The sequence below is a fragment of the Drosophila kikkawai genome, chromosome 2L (genome assembly GCF_030179895.1).
Source record: "Drosophila kikkawai strain 14028-0561.14 chromosome 2L, DkikHiC1v2, whole genome shotgun sequence".
In the NCBI taxonomy this organism is placed as follows: Eukaryota; Metazoa; Arthropoda; class Insecta; order Diptera; family Drosophilidae; genus Drosophila; species Drosophila kikkawai.
The window spans coordinates 8,726,605-8,744,170 of record NC_091728.1 but is presented as its reverse complement, the minus strand read 5'-3'; the positions used below and the strand labels follow the sequence as shown (position 1 = coordinate 8,744,170).

General features: G+C 41.8%; 1 protein-coding gene across 5 annotated transcripts; it reads left to right on the top strand.

Moving 5' to 3' along the window:
* Positions 1 to 310: 310 nt before the first annotated feature.
* Akap200 (A kinase anchor protein 200) lies at positions 311 to 17,521 on the top strand. Of its 5 annotated transcripts, XM_017166976.3 has the most exons (6): positions 311 to 464; positions 13,398 to 13,638; positions 13,706 to 14,113; positions 14,199 to 14,669; positions 14,910 to 15,941; positions 16,791 to 17,521. In XM_017166976.3, the coding sequence occupies exons 2-6, from the start codon at positions 13,438 to 13,440 to the stop codon at positions 16,875 to 16,877; spliced, it is 2,199 nt and encodes a 732-aa protein (XP_017022465.1). In that variant the 5' UTR covers positions 311 to 464; positions 13,398 to 13,437; the 3' UTR covers positions 16,878 to 17,521. The 5 variants fall into 5 exon arrangements, with proteins under 5 accessions (XP_017022465.1, XP_017022466.1, XP_017022462.1 ...); XM_017166977.3 differs by lacking the exon at positions 14,910 to 15,941; XM_017166973.3 differs by having other exon boundaries at positions 14,199 to 15,941.
* The last annotated feature ends 45 nt before the right edge of the window (positions 17,522 to 17,566 follow it).

Sequence of the window (17,566 nt, the reverse complement as noted above, 5' to 3'; positions counted from 1 at the left end):
TTTAACGTAAGATAAATTGTCTTTCGAAAAGTTCCGAGCGAATAATATCAATTAATTAATATCATGCATGTCAGTGTTTCCAATTTGTCCTTATTTAGGAAAGATTCTTGCTTTTTGAAAGTGAGTTTCTCCTGTTCTTTACTTTTTAATAAAACAAATAATCCGTTATTTTACCTTTTTTAAACGGATTTATTCTTTCTTTGTGTGGAGGCCCTGGCAACCCTATTTATTATGTTTGTTTGACAGTGTGCCCAGCCACTTTCTCCCCGCAATCCCAAAGGTATTTTTAAAGCCTTTTTTCGCAACACAATCGGTCACACCCCGAGCGGACATTTTTTATGCGCGCAACAAGAACGAGAAACCGAAACGGAAAGGCTAAAGAGCTACTGGCAGTGTATCGAAAAGAATCGCAAAGCAAAGAAAGAGCCAAGTGCGTGTTTTAAAACCGAACCAAATCGAGCCAGGTAAATTGCACTCTATGTCATAAGATGGGCGAAAAATGCAGGAGTACATTTAAAAACTAAAATGAAATAAAGCCAAGCCAAGCAGACTGCTTGTGTCTGTGCCTTTGTGTGAGAGTGTGTGTGCGTGAGTGCTGCTACTTTTGAAATTCTCTATACCCGCTCTGTACTTCGCGTCTGTTTCAAGGAAGGATTGTGCCTAATCTTAAATGAAAAAAGAAACTTATGCTGAGAAAGGTTTATTGGCTGGGCTTAACAAAGGTGCTAAATACAGGATTCAAGTACAAGTGGAACGGACGCCGCCGCCGCCAACGCACACAGGCAAGCAGGAAAAAGGACGCCATGGTCGTCGGCTTGGTATGCGTGAGCGGAGAAAGACGGGCAGAGGGAAAAAAGAGAAGCAAAGTGATCTTCAAAGTGTATTTAAATTACAAACTCCGAGCTTCCTTTGTTGAAGCATCCCCCGTACCCCCCCCTCTTAGCCGGCGCATTTGCCGAATTTCGCCACTTTTGAGTTGCCTTTTTCACAATTTTTGGGTGTGCCGCCTTCAATGCGTCGGCGTTGCCACCACGTCGGCGTCCGCAGCAGCAGCGCAGGCAGCGCCGCCGGCAGAGACAACACCATGCCGGTGTGGCTTTGTATCCGTTTGGCTCGCCTCGTTCTCTCTAGCTCAGCCGCCCGCTCTCTCATACACTCTCTTTCTCTCTCTGTCTGTCTTTGCGTGTCTCCTGCCTCCTGTTCTTCGTCAGTCCTGTGTGCGCTTTGTGCCGTCGCTTCGCTTCGCCTTGACTTCATTGTCGTTGTCTCTTCTTTGTTTGCATTGTAAGCCCCGATACACTTGCCAACATGTTTCTCGGCCCAACATCCTTGGGCAAGGTGCATCGAGGAGAGGGCTCACTGTGTCTACCAAGTACTAGTGCTGTTGTTTGTGTATGTGCATCTGCCTGCTCTGCCCCCTTTTGCGTCTCCGATTCACTGGCAGAGATTATCGCTGCCGAGGATCGTCTTTTTTGTTGTTGTTTCCTACACTTTTGTTACGAAAAATTGCGTCGCATTTTTTGCAGCGTCCGCTTGCCAGTTCGCCAGTCACTCAATCGTTCAATCGCTCAATCGCAGACGAGGAGACAGCCACCGCCCTAACTGGCGTCGTCGCCCACATGCCTTTGTATGGGTATGTACTTGCAGCCCAGTCCAATCGGTGATTGTGCGAGTGCGTGTGTATGTTGTGGCGCTTGTGTGTGGGTCCTTCACAGTTGGAGTGGGTGGAACGCAAGAAGCAGAAGCAGAGAAATTTTTGATTGTCGCTGCAATTTAGCTGAGGGATTTCAATATTCTATTAAAAATGAGCTGCATAAAATATGGACATTAAAGGTCCTCAATAGCCAAGGCTACTAATAAAGGGTCACTACTTCCATTACCCATTTGATTTTTAAAATCTTTAAAAGGCAGTGGATAATCTTTGCACAATAAATACATACCAGATGTAGTATCCTTAAATTGTAAATGTTTCCATTTTTTTTTAAACTTAACCTTTTATTAATACCAATTTTATTAAAAAAACAAGTCAAAGATTCAAACAAAATTTTAAAAATTTTGTTCATAAATTAACTGAAAAATAATAAAGTGTCTGATGTTTTCATAACCCCATCAATTCTTTTCAGTTTGATTTGGTAAACAATTTATTTATTTTAGGGGAGTAGTTGACTGCGATATGGCAGTTTGAATGTATCTTTGAGAATTCTTTAAAGGCAAAAGCGGGCTTCCCTTGAAGTCGACTCGGATTACGGGTACATATTTGCTTGCCGCTCACTGAGGACGAATATAATGCCTTTGTCGTTGTTGTCACTATTAGTGAATTTTGTCAACGTTTGCTTAAACGCAAATAAACATTGCATGGTGCGGAGGGTTGTGAATTATTGCCAAGTGCGAATTGCGGTTAACTTACAAAGCTCGATCCCACAATTGGCCTTAAAGTTTTAGCTTATATTTTGAGATATACAGAGAAAACATTGTTCAGAAACTCAAACAGAATTACAAATATCTCATCCATTGTAAATTTGTGTTTTAAAAGTCACAAAGAAATAAAAGATTCTTTCATTTTATTAAGTTAGTGTATATTTATATGTAACCAGTGCTCTGCCCATTAAATACTCTGCACACAGTTCGCCAAAAATGTGGCATGCTTAATGGGGCACCCCATATGCTGTAAACTCTAAATATATTGGTAAAACTACTGCTGATACAATGAACAATTTCGTATAGAAGTTATTATTTGAAATCCGACAGATGCTTTCCTATACCCCAGAATGAAACCAAATCGCATGACTTTAAAGGTATCGTGTGACTTTTGGGGGATAGAAACGGAAGCGGTAACTGGATTTAAAGTTGAAAAAGGAGGTCTGGTAGCGCATTTGTACATATATTGTCGTGGTGGTGGAACACATGTGGGCTCAAAGTCCGAAGCTCAATTGGGGAACAGTCAGTAAGCCAGAGTGTTGAAAAGCCCCTTGTCACCGATGATGATGATATGTATATACAACACGTCAGCGGGGAAAAGCGGGCGAATTTCTCGTTTAATATGCAAACATCTGTGCGGAAGATGTTCGTTAGGAGACGATGTTGAGGAAAATGCTCCGCAGATTGAGCAGATTTTCCCTGTACGCGTTTTTCCTTTTTAAAATTGAATCTCACTGGAGAGCTGCTTGCCAGCCCCAATTTCACATTCCCTCGACCACTTGAAGCCACTTATTGCCCAGGAATTTGGTTCAGGCAAACACACAAACATAATTGCTGGTGTGCACATTATTTGTGCTATTGTTTTATGAGGCATTTGGCGTGCCGAATGGGCATTGTATTAATGCCAAATCAACAGAAATGTGGTGAATAGAAAAAAATTCGGTATGGTATCGTCCACAGAACCAAAAAAAATCAATCGCAATAGCGCGGCAACAAAAATAAACAAAGTGCTGAAGATAAGAGGCGAACCGATCTCCGATTTGCCATCTCCAATCCGATCCGATCTTTTTACAATACAATATATAACAACAACACATCACCCCCCGTCGCCCGATGGAGAACTTTATTTAAATTTAAAGCTCTTGGCAGCGTTCAATTTCGTCGTTGCGGTTTTCTGTTTTTCTTTTTAGCCGTTGCCTTTGCTGCTGGCTTTACTTGCTTATCAATGCCTCAATTTGTTCCCATGTCTTTGTGAGGCGTCAGCAGGTACAGTGATCACACTCAGTGAGGCTCTACTATGTTGCTATTAATTTGTCTCGATTACTAATTTAAATAAATTTAAATTCGTTTTGTTTTATAGGGGCTTATTTATTACTTAAAATTAATTCAATTCCTCCAGAGGACCTTATAAAGTGTGTATATTCTACATATCCTTCAGTTGAATAAAAATCAGATACAATATAGACATTCGCAAGCTGCTTTCTCTTAGTTCTCTTCTGGAATCCGTCCTTTTATGTGATTATCATTGAAAATGCGAAAATAGATTCTTCAATTCGATTGTTATACAACGAATTATCACAATTTATCCGAACAAATGTAATTATGGAATTTAACTGCCTATCCGTGGAACATCACTTTTTTTTTATGAGAACTGCATCTATTGGGAGGAGCACAGTTCCATTAACCTCGGGACCACAGCAGCGATTTATCTTGAATTGGAGTGGCGCAGATTGAAGTGGAGTGCCATTGCAAGTACCGCTATATATGGTAGAAGTCTGTGGTGTGGTGCACAATTACTTTCCCATCCAAGGGCGATAATTAAATAACAATACGAGAAATCCGTTCGATATTACACCATAAAAGCGGGGCTAAATATTTCGGTGATTCTTCACGCCTTCTTTCTTTGTCCCTCCCGTACGAGTGCATGTGTGCGTTATGTGTGCATATTGTTTATTCCCCCCGCTGCTTCGGTTTCTGCTTCTGCTTCTGTTGCATGTGGGGTCATTGTGTGAATGGCAGCAAAATAAAGCAATAAAGCATACGCATCGACGCCGCCAAGGCTCATTAGTTTGTTATTGACTAAGGCATGGAGCAGAAGATGAAGAGCAGAGCCAGGCAGGAGCACGCCTTTATCGGTAGCTGATGATGATGATGATGATGACGGCGGTGACTGTGTGTGTAATGTCTTTGCCCGCCCGCATTTCTCTGCTTCATTCCCCGCTTCTGCTTCTGCTTCTGACTCCTCTGCTTCCGGCTGACGTCGCAGTCGCAGTCACTGCTTCTGCCTGCGCCAGCTGCGAGAGAAGTTTCTGCTGCCATTGAATTGATCGAGCCACTCTCTCAGTCACTGTCTGTTGTTCGCTTGACTTTAACGGTTCGTGGGGATTATCACTCCATCCTGCAGAAGGCAAAACAAAAAATAAAAGTAATCGATCGAGGCGCGAGTGCTAAACAGTTAAATTACTCTCACTAGTTAGATATTCACACTTCGTTAGGTGTTACCCAGTTAAGAGAGAGCCACAGGGAGCGAGAGATAGCAAGACCACCCGCGGCTGGCAGAAAGAGTAAGTACCGGAAATAGAGGAAAAAGCTGGAAAGGAGAGGAGTCATCGAAGTCTAATGAATTATGTATAAAAGAGCCGCGCACTCCACAGTGTCCACTGTGAATTTCTAATCAGAATAGCACTCAATCGCTCTCTACTCCACACCCGTTTGCGGAAAATAAATGCTAATTCCAAAGACGACGGACTAATTGGCCACGCTACCTTACTTGTTGTTGTTACTACTTTTTAATACACAACTTACAACTGTCGCACGCCTCTCCCAGTTTTAATTAACCGCAACGATGGAGAGGCACCCAGAGAGTTAAAGAGAGTTGCATAAAAAGTTGGAGTACAAGAAGCGAAGCGAACGAACTGGTTTAGTGTTCTTGCTCCTGCTGTTGTATTTGTTGCTCTTTTACTTTGTGTTCGTTTATCCTTTGCCAACTGAGCGAAGAAGAAGACGAGAAATAAGAAGACTATAGGAGGAGAAGAAGGGAGAATATGCGTGGGCTGGCGACAAATTTATTGGCACTTATTCGCTCTCCCCTATTTCGCCTTCTGTCCCATTCTAGCATATGGGAAAAGGAAGCCCAAGCTTTGAATATTTAAATATTTATTGTAATTATTTTCAACGCCGGCCCACAGCTTGGAGAGTTGAATTAAGTGCGTGCGCTCTTTGATGCCCCTTAAGCGTTGCGTTCCTCAGGGTATGATGTTTTGGTTAGTAATGAGAAAACTCGAAATTCATAGAAACAATTAAATCAATGCCTAACCAAAGACTTGGTCAGTTTATTAATGTTCAGTTTAGGATAGAAATCATGTCATGGTTTTACCTAAATATCTGATAAATATTTAGAATTTATTTGTTTTGGAGTGAACCTCGATAGCAAGATTTATAAAAATTATAAATAAGTGCCGGAAATGCAGACTAAACATATACTTAAACATAGCTTATCTCGTTCTTAATTTTGGGACCATCTTCACCGATCTCTCAATGTTATCTTAAAAGCGAAATTGTCACGATTAGATTAGTCTTTCGCCCAAAAGTTAAAACACATTTATCTTTTAATTTAAACGCTGTCACGATAAGGCATGCGTTTGCTTATCTTAAAACTAAATCTCGTCTTTCTCTTTACTAAAGTTGTTCAAAATAAAATCTTTTAGTTAGAATAATTTTTTTCAAATTCCTAGGCTGAATTGTAGAATCAAAATTGTTGCGTATGAAACTTGGCATTACACATTGCTGAAATATTTTCGAGTGCTAGTACTACACACATACAGGCAGGCATTCAGCCATTTGCCATTTCAGTTTTGCGCCTTGCTAAAAGAAGTTGGCATAACATAGATATTCGTACACATAAGTAAATACGAATACGCACATACAAAGACATATTGGACGTTTTCAACGAGCTCATAAAATTTAACGATTCTTGCTGATGATTTTATGCGTTTTGGGCCTCATTATATTTCGTACATGTGTGTGGTTCTTCTTCGTCTTCGTCTTGTATCTGTTTTGATAGTTTTTGAATGGCAGGCCTAGAGGAAGAAGTTCTTTTCAAGAGCGTCTTTACGATCGATGCCCCATACACACCGTTCATCGTACACCACTCGTACATACTCATATCTATGTGTGTTGGTTTACCAAGTACTCGAGTATCTTGAAGATATGATAAAAACCGGCTAGATAAGCCGGTATCTGTTGTATCTACACACATCTGCTGTCAAGCTGTAAGAAAAACTAGACTGAGGCACGTCTTATGTACACTGTATTTCTGCAGCGACTGCTACTTTGTGGGGCAGGTAATGTTTGGCCAAGATCACCCGAAGATCCGAAGCTCAGCGCCCGCCCAAACATGCTTAACTTTCCATAAAGAATATAGTGTTGACCAAAACACGGCTGGAACATACATTGCTGCCATCCACAATCACGTAGCAGCAGCGCCCACTATTTCTGGCTGATTGGGTGAAGAACCGCCGACGTTCCACTGAATCACTTGCTGATACGGATATGTTCTTTGTTTCCCACAATTGCATTTATCAATTGAGTAAGCTTGTTCCTGTTGGCCCCTCCCCTACTACAGTCTTTCCTTTACGAAAAACACGATTTCCTCTTCTAGTATTATCATGTCGTTATTTTAACACTCTCTGATATGGAGAAATATAAAGTTCTGGGTGTCCCGTTAACAATGGATCTCTCTTTATTTTTGGCCATGTGAGTGTATCCATATCAAAGGGGATTGAATTGTAAAGGCGGACAATGGTTGGGTTGGCTGTTTGGCTTGTCCGGTCAGAACATTCCGAATTGACCGGAAATGATAATTGAAAAAAATATTTTCTCTTTCTTTGGGTCTTGTCAACCGTCGAGTGTGCGTGTGCCAGTGCCCTGGGCCTGTGTGGGTACACTGTCTACTAATTATGGAATGCATTCATTTTACGTATCGTATTATTTTCATTTTGCCACAACTCTACACATTCAGTACAGCACACATAGCAACAACAATTATATCCGGTGGTCACTTGAGACATGCTTCTCCTACCTCATTTTTCTTTTTACCCTCAGTTTTCTTCAAAGATTTTTGGTTGATTTCTCTAAACTAAAACGGTATTAGGAAAGCCACTTGAGTTAGTCATGACTTTGTTTCATGCTAAGTAGTCAGGGCATTATTTTAAGCGTGATTAGAATTTGCGACTTAACAGATTGCCAAAGCGATAAGCATGCTATTTATTTAGTCTTTATGAGTAATACTATTTTTAACAAGAAAGGAAGCTAACTTCGGCACGCCGAAGTTTGTATACCCTTGCAGATATTATTTCATTACATTTTACCTATACTTATTATGTTTACAGTTTGACAGTTACAGTTTTACATTCACACCTTTACATTTTCTCTACATCTACCGATCGCTCCTATGGCAGCTATATGATATAGTTGTCCGATTTTCATGAAATTTATACCAAAATTTTAGAATAATAAAATAAGCTCATATCTTAGAGTAGATGAAAATACGTTGAAAAACAACGAAGTTATAATTTTTTTCCTATTATTTTTCCGTATCGTTTCTATGGCAGCTATAAGATATAGTCGTCCGATTTTCATAAAATTTTTACCAAAATTCAGAAATAATATAAAATGGCCATATCTAAAAAATGGTGCAAAAATTTAAAAAAACAGCAAAGTTATAATTTTTTTTCTAAAAATTTATCGAACATTTGTATGGCAGCTATATGATATAGTCGTCCGATCCGGCTCGTTCCGACATATATAGCAGTGAGAGTATATAGAAGACTATATGCAAAGTTTCATTCAGATAGCTTTAAAACTGAGGGACTAGTTTGCGTAGAAACGGACAGACGGACAGACGGACGGACAGACGGACATGGCTAGATCGACTCGGCTGTTGATGCTGATCAAGAATATATATACTTTATAGGGTCGGAAACGTCTCCTTCACTGCGTTGCAAACTTCTGACTGAAATTATAATACCCTGCAAGGGTATAAAAATTTATGACCTTAATTTACGTATTGAATTGATTAACTGATTAAAAGGATGATTGGAAATCTGCTGTCTGGCATGATTTGTAAAGGTTTTTAAAAGGGGAACAACACTTATGATTAACCAGTCTGGCATTACACATTTTTTTCTTCGCAATTACTATATGCAATATCTTTACTTTATTTATTTTATGGAAGAATGAAAATAATTGTCGTTATTTATGAGTATTTATTTTTATAGTACACTATTTATAAAACGTATTTAACAAACAACCATTTGATTGCGAGTGGGATTGAAAAAAAAGCCTCTATCAAAACGGTCAGTCAGTTTTTTGCCATTCGAACATTTTGTTGTTTCGCACGCTTTTGGGAATCATATTCTCTTTATATTTTGGTTTGAGATTGCCCATAAGATTGTATAGGAGGAACATGAATGCAGGGGTTTTATTTTTGCGTGGGGGCTCCATAAAAAGAATGTTTCTTGATGACAATTAATGTGGACTGCGGCTGCACAATGTATACCCTCAATAAAGCCAACTGCAGCGTCTGATTGCGGGTTAGGCGTGGCTTATCAGCCGGACAAGAACAGAGCAGCGAGAAGTGCACTCTGCTTTCTTACTTCTCGTCGTCTTATTGTTCTCCCACTCGTACTTACGCACACTTGAGCCTGATTGAGGAAAACTTTCCACTCAATTGCGAGGAGGATGGCTGGCTAGATGGATGGATAGCTGGATGGATGGATGGATAGTTGGATGGTTGGCCAGATGGACGTGTGAGCGATGCCATTAACGATCCCCCTTGATTAGTTTATAAAAGTTCAATTGAGACTGGTGCGCGCGCATGCACTCTCTTCTCAGTCCGTCATTTGTTGTCCCTACTGCAAATGGTGAAACTTTTCAATTTTAATTGCACAACAATGTATATGGACATGCCACTGCCACCGATCTTGGTGGGATTGGAATGGGAATCGGAATCGAGATGGATACGAGTCGTATGGAATGGAATGCTCCGCGCCTGCGCTTTAACAAGCGACGCACACACAGAAATTAATGTTTAACCGGCCAGCCGGCCGGCCGGCTAGACATTCAGACATTCGGACAGTCATTCAGCCGGCACATTCCAGCACAATCAATTTAATTTACGTATCAAAGCGTCTCATCTCCATCGCTCTCTTCCAGAGCACAAGTAAAGGGGCGCTGCTAGGTGGAGAGGGCCAGTGAGAAATAGAGTTGTCTTATTTTCTATATATTTAGCTATTTTTTCGGACTTCTAAGGTTCAAGTGAACTCGTGATGTGAGTACCCACAAGAAAAGCATTCACCCTATATAACCAATTGTTAAGGCAATTCTGGCATAAAAAAGCTACGTTCTTTAATACCATAAACATTTAAAATATAGTAAAAGGTCTAGATGCATGTAATGTGCGAGCATTTCGGTGATGTCTTCCAGTTGTCGGATTTTCTTTTTTGGGTAGCCTCAGGTTACTTAGGTTACTTTTCTCCCTGCAACTTGCACTTCAAAACTTGAGTGATTTAGCTTGTTTTTTGTTGTTTTTCGACAGCACTGGGAGAGCAAAGTGATACACAACAGCTTGAAGTGTCAAAATTGATGGGCGGCAGCAGCAGGGTGGGGAAATGAATTGAAGCTCGCACACTCTCCCAGGGCAGCGCCTCTTTGTGTCGTGTAGCGACTGTTGTTGCTGTTATTGTTGGTGGTGTTGCTGCTGGTGCTGCTTCTTTTTCCGAACACTCCATTGTTGATAAATGCGCTTTTATTTATAGACTGCGGCTGCTGTTTTGTGCGCTGTGAGCTCTGCTCTGCTGCGCCTTCCTTTGTCCACCACACATTCAATCCAATTGCTAGGGGATCCAGGGAGGACGGGCGTCAATGAGGGGAATGCGTGTGAAAGCGGCGGGCGCACATGTCAAAAGTCGTGTCCAAATTGAATTAAACTAATAAAAAGCCAAGACACAAAGGCCCCGAAAACTGTCGTTGTTGTCGTCCATTAAGTAATTTTCATAGATTACAAATTTAGATAGAACGGACCAGCATTGAGCCCTCAGTTGAGCCTCTTGTCCCCTTATTCAATTTGGGAAACAAAGAAATACAGTCGAACTTTTGCCTTTACCGAAGGGCTTTTGTTTAGTAAATAAAATATAAGTTGCAGAAAAATTTAGTCAGAATTACAGAATTACAGTCAGATCTTTTAAAAAATATATAAATATGTAATATTTGGAGCACATCATTTTGAATTGATTAAAAAATCTACACGATTTCTTTGGCACTGCTGAAAAGAAATGTACGAATAAATCTCATAGCCTTTAGAATATAACCTCAGTAATTATTTTACAATTATAATAAATTATGTTCCATTATGAAATGCTGTTAAAATTAAACCGATTCCTCTTTGGGAAACCGAGAGACAATTAAAGTTAGAGCGTTATGGAAATTTGTGTAATAAAGTTTAAAGTTGGGGGAAGTTCGTGCCACATCCATGCAATTTTGGACCGCACTCAATTATTTTCGCACGCCCCACAGCAACGGTGAATAGGGGGAGGAGGAGGGTGATGGGATGGAAGAATGGGAGAGAGAGCGAGAGAGCGACATCTGTTGTTGCTCGGTTGCCATGGTTTCCAACTTGCATTGACCAGAGACCCGTTAATGTTATTGTTGTTGAAGTTGTTCTTTGCCGAGTGCCGGCAACCCTCCTCTAACACGCTCTCTATCCACTCTCTCTCTCTGGCTCTCGCGATGTCCTTTTTCCTGGATGCGTCATGCGCGCCAGTTTACTTACGCTTTTATGTTATTACGCTTGCCAGCACTTACACACGCTTACGAGGGTTGAGCCGGCATATTTCGGCAATTACTCATCAAGTTTTTTCGTTTTCGGATAGGCCAGGAATTAATAGTCTCTTTCACTTTGGCGGCAAGCATCCGTTATCACTACGATCGAAGTACATAACTGAAGAAGAGCTTCAGTTCCCCGGTATTGTATTGTATTTTATGGAATGGAATGAAATGGTGTTGTATTAATTGCCGGCAAGGAGTTCGTTGAACTCTCAAGCGTCTTGAAACCCGATGTCTTGTCTCGTTACGTATTTAAATTGATATTACTTGAGGCGAGTGTGCACGAGACCGAGTGTATGTGTGTGTTTTGTGTGCGAGTTCAGTGCAAAAACTTAATGCTTTTATTTCTAATTGGGAAACCTTATCATTTTAGGGCGGTATTGTTTATATTTATTTTACAGGGAGTGTGTGTGCCCGTTTTTCTTTAATTTTAGGTCAAGAAAAATGTATATATTGGATTTATTTGTTCGATTTGTAATGCCATAAAATGTTGGTAATGCTTTTAAGGTGGAAATTTTATTTTTTAAGGGCGGTTTTTGTTTTTATTTATTTTAAAGGGAGGAGTGTATGTCGATAATTTATTTGTATAAAATGAAAATATATTGAAAATGCACCATTTTACGTTGAGTTTTTACAAAAATCACTGAATATTTTAAGCGTTTGTTGTGTATATATATATATATGTAATGGATTTTAAAGTATGCCAGGGACCTGGGCATAGGATATACAATAGATTTACACAAGGTTGAACACTAATATCCACCTTAAAATCACAATCACTTTGCTTTCCCTGTTGTATACATACAACTTATCGAATTACTTAATTCTAAAAAAGTTGTAGCCATAAATTCTGTGATTCTAACTAAAGACTTCTACAAAGCGTCAATATCGCAGCTTTTATATTTCCATCGCCCATCGCCCGTTCATCAATGCATTGCTTCCTGTCCAGGCTTTGACTCATCCTCTCTGCTAGCTAGCTGGCCAGCTACGATAAGTCGGAGGTAATAATGACTCACTGATGGATTCCAAGGGAAGACTTGTGTGCACAGATGGCGGGCGCACGCACCACGTGCCCATAGTGCGTGTGTGGGTGGTACTAGATATATGTACATACGTACATAGGTTTGGGTTATGGGAGGCTGTTGATTCACCAGGTCCAGATAAACCATTTTGGAACAGCTGCTTTTCAGCCCTTGTCTGTTGTATGTGTGTGTGTGTGTGTTGCCGCCATTTTTAGCGTAGCGTAAACCGGCAATTAAACCTACACACACAGACGCACACCTTCTTTCCATCGTTTACAACCCCTAAAAAATTCAAAACTTTTTGTGCAACTGAAACTCTCTCCTCACCCCCCGGAATGCCCGCTCTTTGGTACGGTTTCTGTTTCATTCGGTTTGCAAAAAATGTTGTGTGTAATTCGATTTTCTTCAAAATGACGCATTGCATGCACGCTAAAGGCAGCCCAGCCCAGCCCCATTTTATATTTCTCCTTAGTAATGGTGCGGTGTCTGTTTCGTTGTTTCATATGAATAACTTCCCAGTAAAAACACAGAACAGAATCGGCGTTCAAGTGTCGATGATTCATGGGAGGCGCCTGGAATCGTACGCGATTATTGCCACTATAGTAGTCACAGTGCTCAGTGGGTAATCGGAGACGGTAGTTAATAAAAGAAAGATTCGCAAGAATATTTACTTATTTTGGTCGTAGATTAGTAATAATCCCTTCCATAATTTATTAATAAATCAGGCCTGTTCACTGAGGCGGCATATATATTAATAATTTTATTCCGTGCTCCGGGACACCTGCAAGCCCTGCTGTTAAGTATCCAGTATGCCTGGAAATAACTTATTTAAAAAACCCGTAACGGAATAACACAGAATAAGCTGTAAACTATAACAATTTCCTTCCTCAATAAATGGCTAATTCAGTAATCAGGTCTTCTAGGAATTGAAAGAAAGATCGTGTGGCTGAGTGAAAATGTCAAATGCAAAAATAGGAAATACGCATGCTAAAAATAAACTACTGCGCCGTTGCACTTGTGCCATTCCCCCCGCATTTAACTAAACAAAGCATTTCCACTCCCCTGTATTTACAGTTTACACTAGCGACCAACAGAAGAGGATCAGCAGGAAAAAATGGGTAAAGCTCAGAGCAAGCGTTCAATCGACATTACCACCGACCCCAAGAAGGTGGCGGAGACCGACGAGGTGGCCGGCAAGGTGGAGAAGATTGACGTGGACCAGAAGGCTGATGCACCGGCGGCGCTGAATGGAGATGCGCCCACACCCAAAGAGGCTGGTGCAGATGGAGAAGTAGCAGCGGGAACAGCCGGAGAGGTATGCCAACTACTAAAATGATGGCTTTCTCAAATTTTAATGTAATATTTTGTATATGTCCACACAGAAAAAGGAAACCGAGGAGAACTCTGAGAATGACAAAGATCTGACCACCGAAAAGAATGCTGCAGCCGCTGAGGGTGGCGGCGATACCGCTGCAGCGACTGAGACATCGAAGGGCGAGGAGGGCTCTCCTAAGGAGGCGGCGGCTGGCGAGGATATCACCCCGCTCGCCGACGAGAGCATTAAGTCCAAGTCGAAGAAGGACAAAGTAAAAAAGAAGTGGTCCTTCCGCAGCATCTCCTTTGGCAAGAAGGACAAACAGAAGCCGGCCAAGTCAGAGGAAGCCGTGTCACCCACCTCTGCCACAACGTCGCCAACGACGGCCGAGGCAGCTGCTGCTCCGGCTGCAGATGCAGCTGCTCCCGCCGAGCCTGCGGCCGCCACGAACGGTGAGACCGAAAAGCCAGCCGAGGTAATTATTCTGGGATATATAAAGCAAAAGGCTTTACTTTATTAATAATATCAACTAATCAAAATCATGGCTCTATTTTGCTTAGACTGCCAGCGCAGCTACCAGCACGACGGCTGCCAAGGAGGAGGTTAAGCCAGCTGAGAATGGTTCAGCGAGTGAGCAGGAGAAACAGGCCAATGGTGACGCCGAGAAGGCGGCGCCTGTGCCAGCACCAGCTCCAGTTGAGGAAGCGGCACAGTCCAAGCCCGTTGAGGAAGCCACCACAGCCACCGTCACTGCCACCGAAGAAGTCGTCGCCGTTAAGGAGAGCCAGCAGCCAGAGGAGGAGAAGGTGGTGGTGACCAATGGTCATGGAGCCGCTGATGGAGAGGCGCTTACTAATGGATCTAGCAATGGACTGGCCGAATCCCCAGTGACCGAGACAGCACCGCCAGCAGCTGACAACATTCCAAGCAACGTTGACGACGAGCAGCCGCATCAGAATGGCACCAATGGCACTGCCACGCCACCACCCACTCCCGTCGCCGTTGAGGCCGAGAAGGGGCAGCAAATTGAGGTAAAGCACACAAGTACAGACAGCACCAGCGAAAACTACACTGTAAATACAACAACAACAACAACCACTACCGAAATCACAGAGAACACTGCACACAGAACAATAACAACAGAATTAACAGAAAGAACATGCACAAGCACCAAGACAGAAGCGACCGTTGCAGCAGCCGCAGAGTTAGTTCAGACCCAAACAATCCTAACCGAAACAACCAACACGATCCTTTCCACCTCCCAAACGCAGGCACCAGAGGCCATCAGCAGCAGCCAAGCGGAGGAGGAAGTTGTGGCTGCGATCATCCAAGCGGTTAGCAGCGAGGTTGAAGCTGAAACGGAGGCCGAGACCGAGGCCGAGGGCTTTGTGGTTGTTTCTTCCGTGTCCGAGGCCGAAGTCGAGGTCCCTGTGTCCACTGTCCCTGTTGCCGTTGCCCTAGCCGAGCCCGAGTCTGTAGCCGAACTAGATCTTGTTTCCCAAATTGCAACGAATGTAGCCGAAGTTCCCGAGACTGTGGAGATTAGGAGCAGCAGTCCACCTCCGTTACCCAAATCCCCGCCTCCATCCCGTGTCTCCGCCTTTGTTCTCTCTGAAGAAGATGTTATCGAGGACCAGGAACCAGTCAAGGCGAATAATGAGGAGCAGCGTGACGAGATTGAGCAGCAAGCCATTAGTATTGTGGCTGAGATCACAGAGCAGGCGGCCGAAATTGTTACCGAGAAGGAAAAGCTGCTGGAAGATGAGGGGGAGGAGAAGGTTATCCCTGAACCGTCGAACGAAACTACCTTTACAGTTGTACAGGAAATTATTTTGAATGTTGGCAATGATTTATCAGAAGGAGCAATCCCGGCAGTTGTTTCATCCTCAAGCGATGCGGAGAAATCCGACGTAATCCCGGCTTCCATTGATCCGGCGGAAGTAGAGGATATTGCAGTTGCTCCCATCGTAAATGAGGAAGCTATTTCGCTCACTGAGGAAACAAAAAGCACTACTGAAGAGGTTCCCGATGAACAGACGCCCGCAGAGATTGAAGTGGTGGAGATTGTTGAGGATAAGGAAGAAGAAACCAAACAAGAAGATGAGAAGGAGCAGGAACAGAAACAGGAAATCATTATCGAGGACACGCATAGCGAGAACGAGAACGAAACTGAAATCGACGTAGTCGGAAACATCCTTAGCGAACATCTGGCGGAACCGATCACCAAGGCGGGCGAAGGAGAACTGCTGACAGACTTGGATGTGAGTTCTACGGAAGCGCTGGCGAGCGAGTGCAGCAACAAGGTGAATAATATCAACTGGCAGTGAGTCTGCACCATCATCCTCGAAAATAAACACCTCGACAAGCAACCAACCACACACAACTGTTGCCATTGTATTGCATCTGCCGCTCTCCACTTGGTGTGGGGGCATGGGACTTGGTCTTGTCCTGGGGGTGTGCTTCTCCTGCTTTCTCAACTCCTCCACTGTGCGTGTGTGTGTGTGTGTTGCATCAGTTGTGCGCTCTTTTTGTAGTTAATTCCGTAGTTCGTTTAGTATTTGATCTTGATTGATAGATTACTGGGGATCGATTGCATGAGACTATTTTGGTGATGTATAATGCGAATGATGTACGTTCTACTACTACTACTAAACTCCCCGAGAGGATAAGCGACTGCATTTTGGTGTAAATTAACAAACAACATCAACAAACTAAATTCATACACACAAACAAGCTAAATCATCTCGAACACCACCTACACACACACACAAAACGAAAAAAAAGAAACACGAAACCATCTTACCGCTGTCTGTTCTAACCCAAAAAAATGTACACACCTGTATGGCTGCCGTAACTCTTGCGCTCTCTCACTAAAAAAATAAAACAACTTTACAACAAATGTTACCTAAATGTTCACCACACACCACTCACTACACCACAGATCGCTTAATATTATTAAAATACATTTAATACATTTATTTTTGGCATAACCTTTTTGGATTGTTTTATTTGTCGCGTCCTTATTTATTTTGATTATTTTTTCCTAATTGTTGTTGTTGTGCTTTCAGTTGCTCCATTCCTTTTGCATACGACACACACAAAACTGAAAGTAATTCCTTGTCTAACTTCATTATTTCCTTATATATCCACAGGTGGATCTCGCCAAGGATCTGAAGGAGAAGAATGCCGCGGCAGATGTTACAACACAGGAACAACAACTGCCCGTTACATGCGAATAATCCTACTCATAATTATTATATATAATATTACATATTATTAAAAAGAAAACAACAACAAGAAACAAACAAAAGAACGCAACGTAAAAACAATTACAAGATAAACGAGATATATAAAAAACAAAAAACAAGAAAACGAAAAACAAAAAAACAAGTAAAAAATACATTTTTTAACATTTACATATTTTAAATAATTTTTGTACGAACTTCATATCCCTAATCCAAGATGATATACATACAACACTCGAGCAAAAGCAACATCCACACGACCACCATCCACCCACACAGCCCAACCAATATAAAGTTTTTGTATTGGCGAAGCTCTGAATTCCAGAGAACAGGGAGGAATCCTCGCCTGTTCCCGTTCCCGTGTCCACCCATCAAGCACACACACACATCTACACAACAACACACATGCGCATTACATACCATTTCTCATATTGATGATCTTTGATAGAAACGAAACAAAAAAGAAGAAAGGAAATCAACAAATCATATATACGATGAACTGCTGATGAAAAACTGAGGAGAATTTTTTGAATAATTTCTACTATACATTTAACTGTAAGTTCGAAGAAATTTGTAAAGAATTTTTGGACGAAATATTGGATAAAATATATATTATAAAATATAAAAACCCAAACCAAGCGTGTGCTTCACTCATATCCACCCAGCCAGGAAGACAGAGAGAG

What these genes read in the sequence shown, in the direction of transcription:
- Akap200 (XM_017166973.3), top strand. Translation starts at nt 13,438, where the DNA reads ATGGGTAAAGCTCAGAGCAAGCGTTCAATCGACATTACCACCGACCCC. An exon ending in AGACCGAAAAGCCAGCCGAG is followed by an intron (nt 14,114 to 14,198) that starts GTAATTATTCTG and finishes TATTTTGCTTAG; the next exon opens with ACTGCCAGCGCAGCTACCAG. An exon ending in CGAGCGAGTGCAGCAACAAG is followed by an intron (nt 15,942 to 16,790) that starts GTGAATAATATC and finishes ATATATCCACAG; the next exon opens with GTGGATCTCGCCAAGGATCT.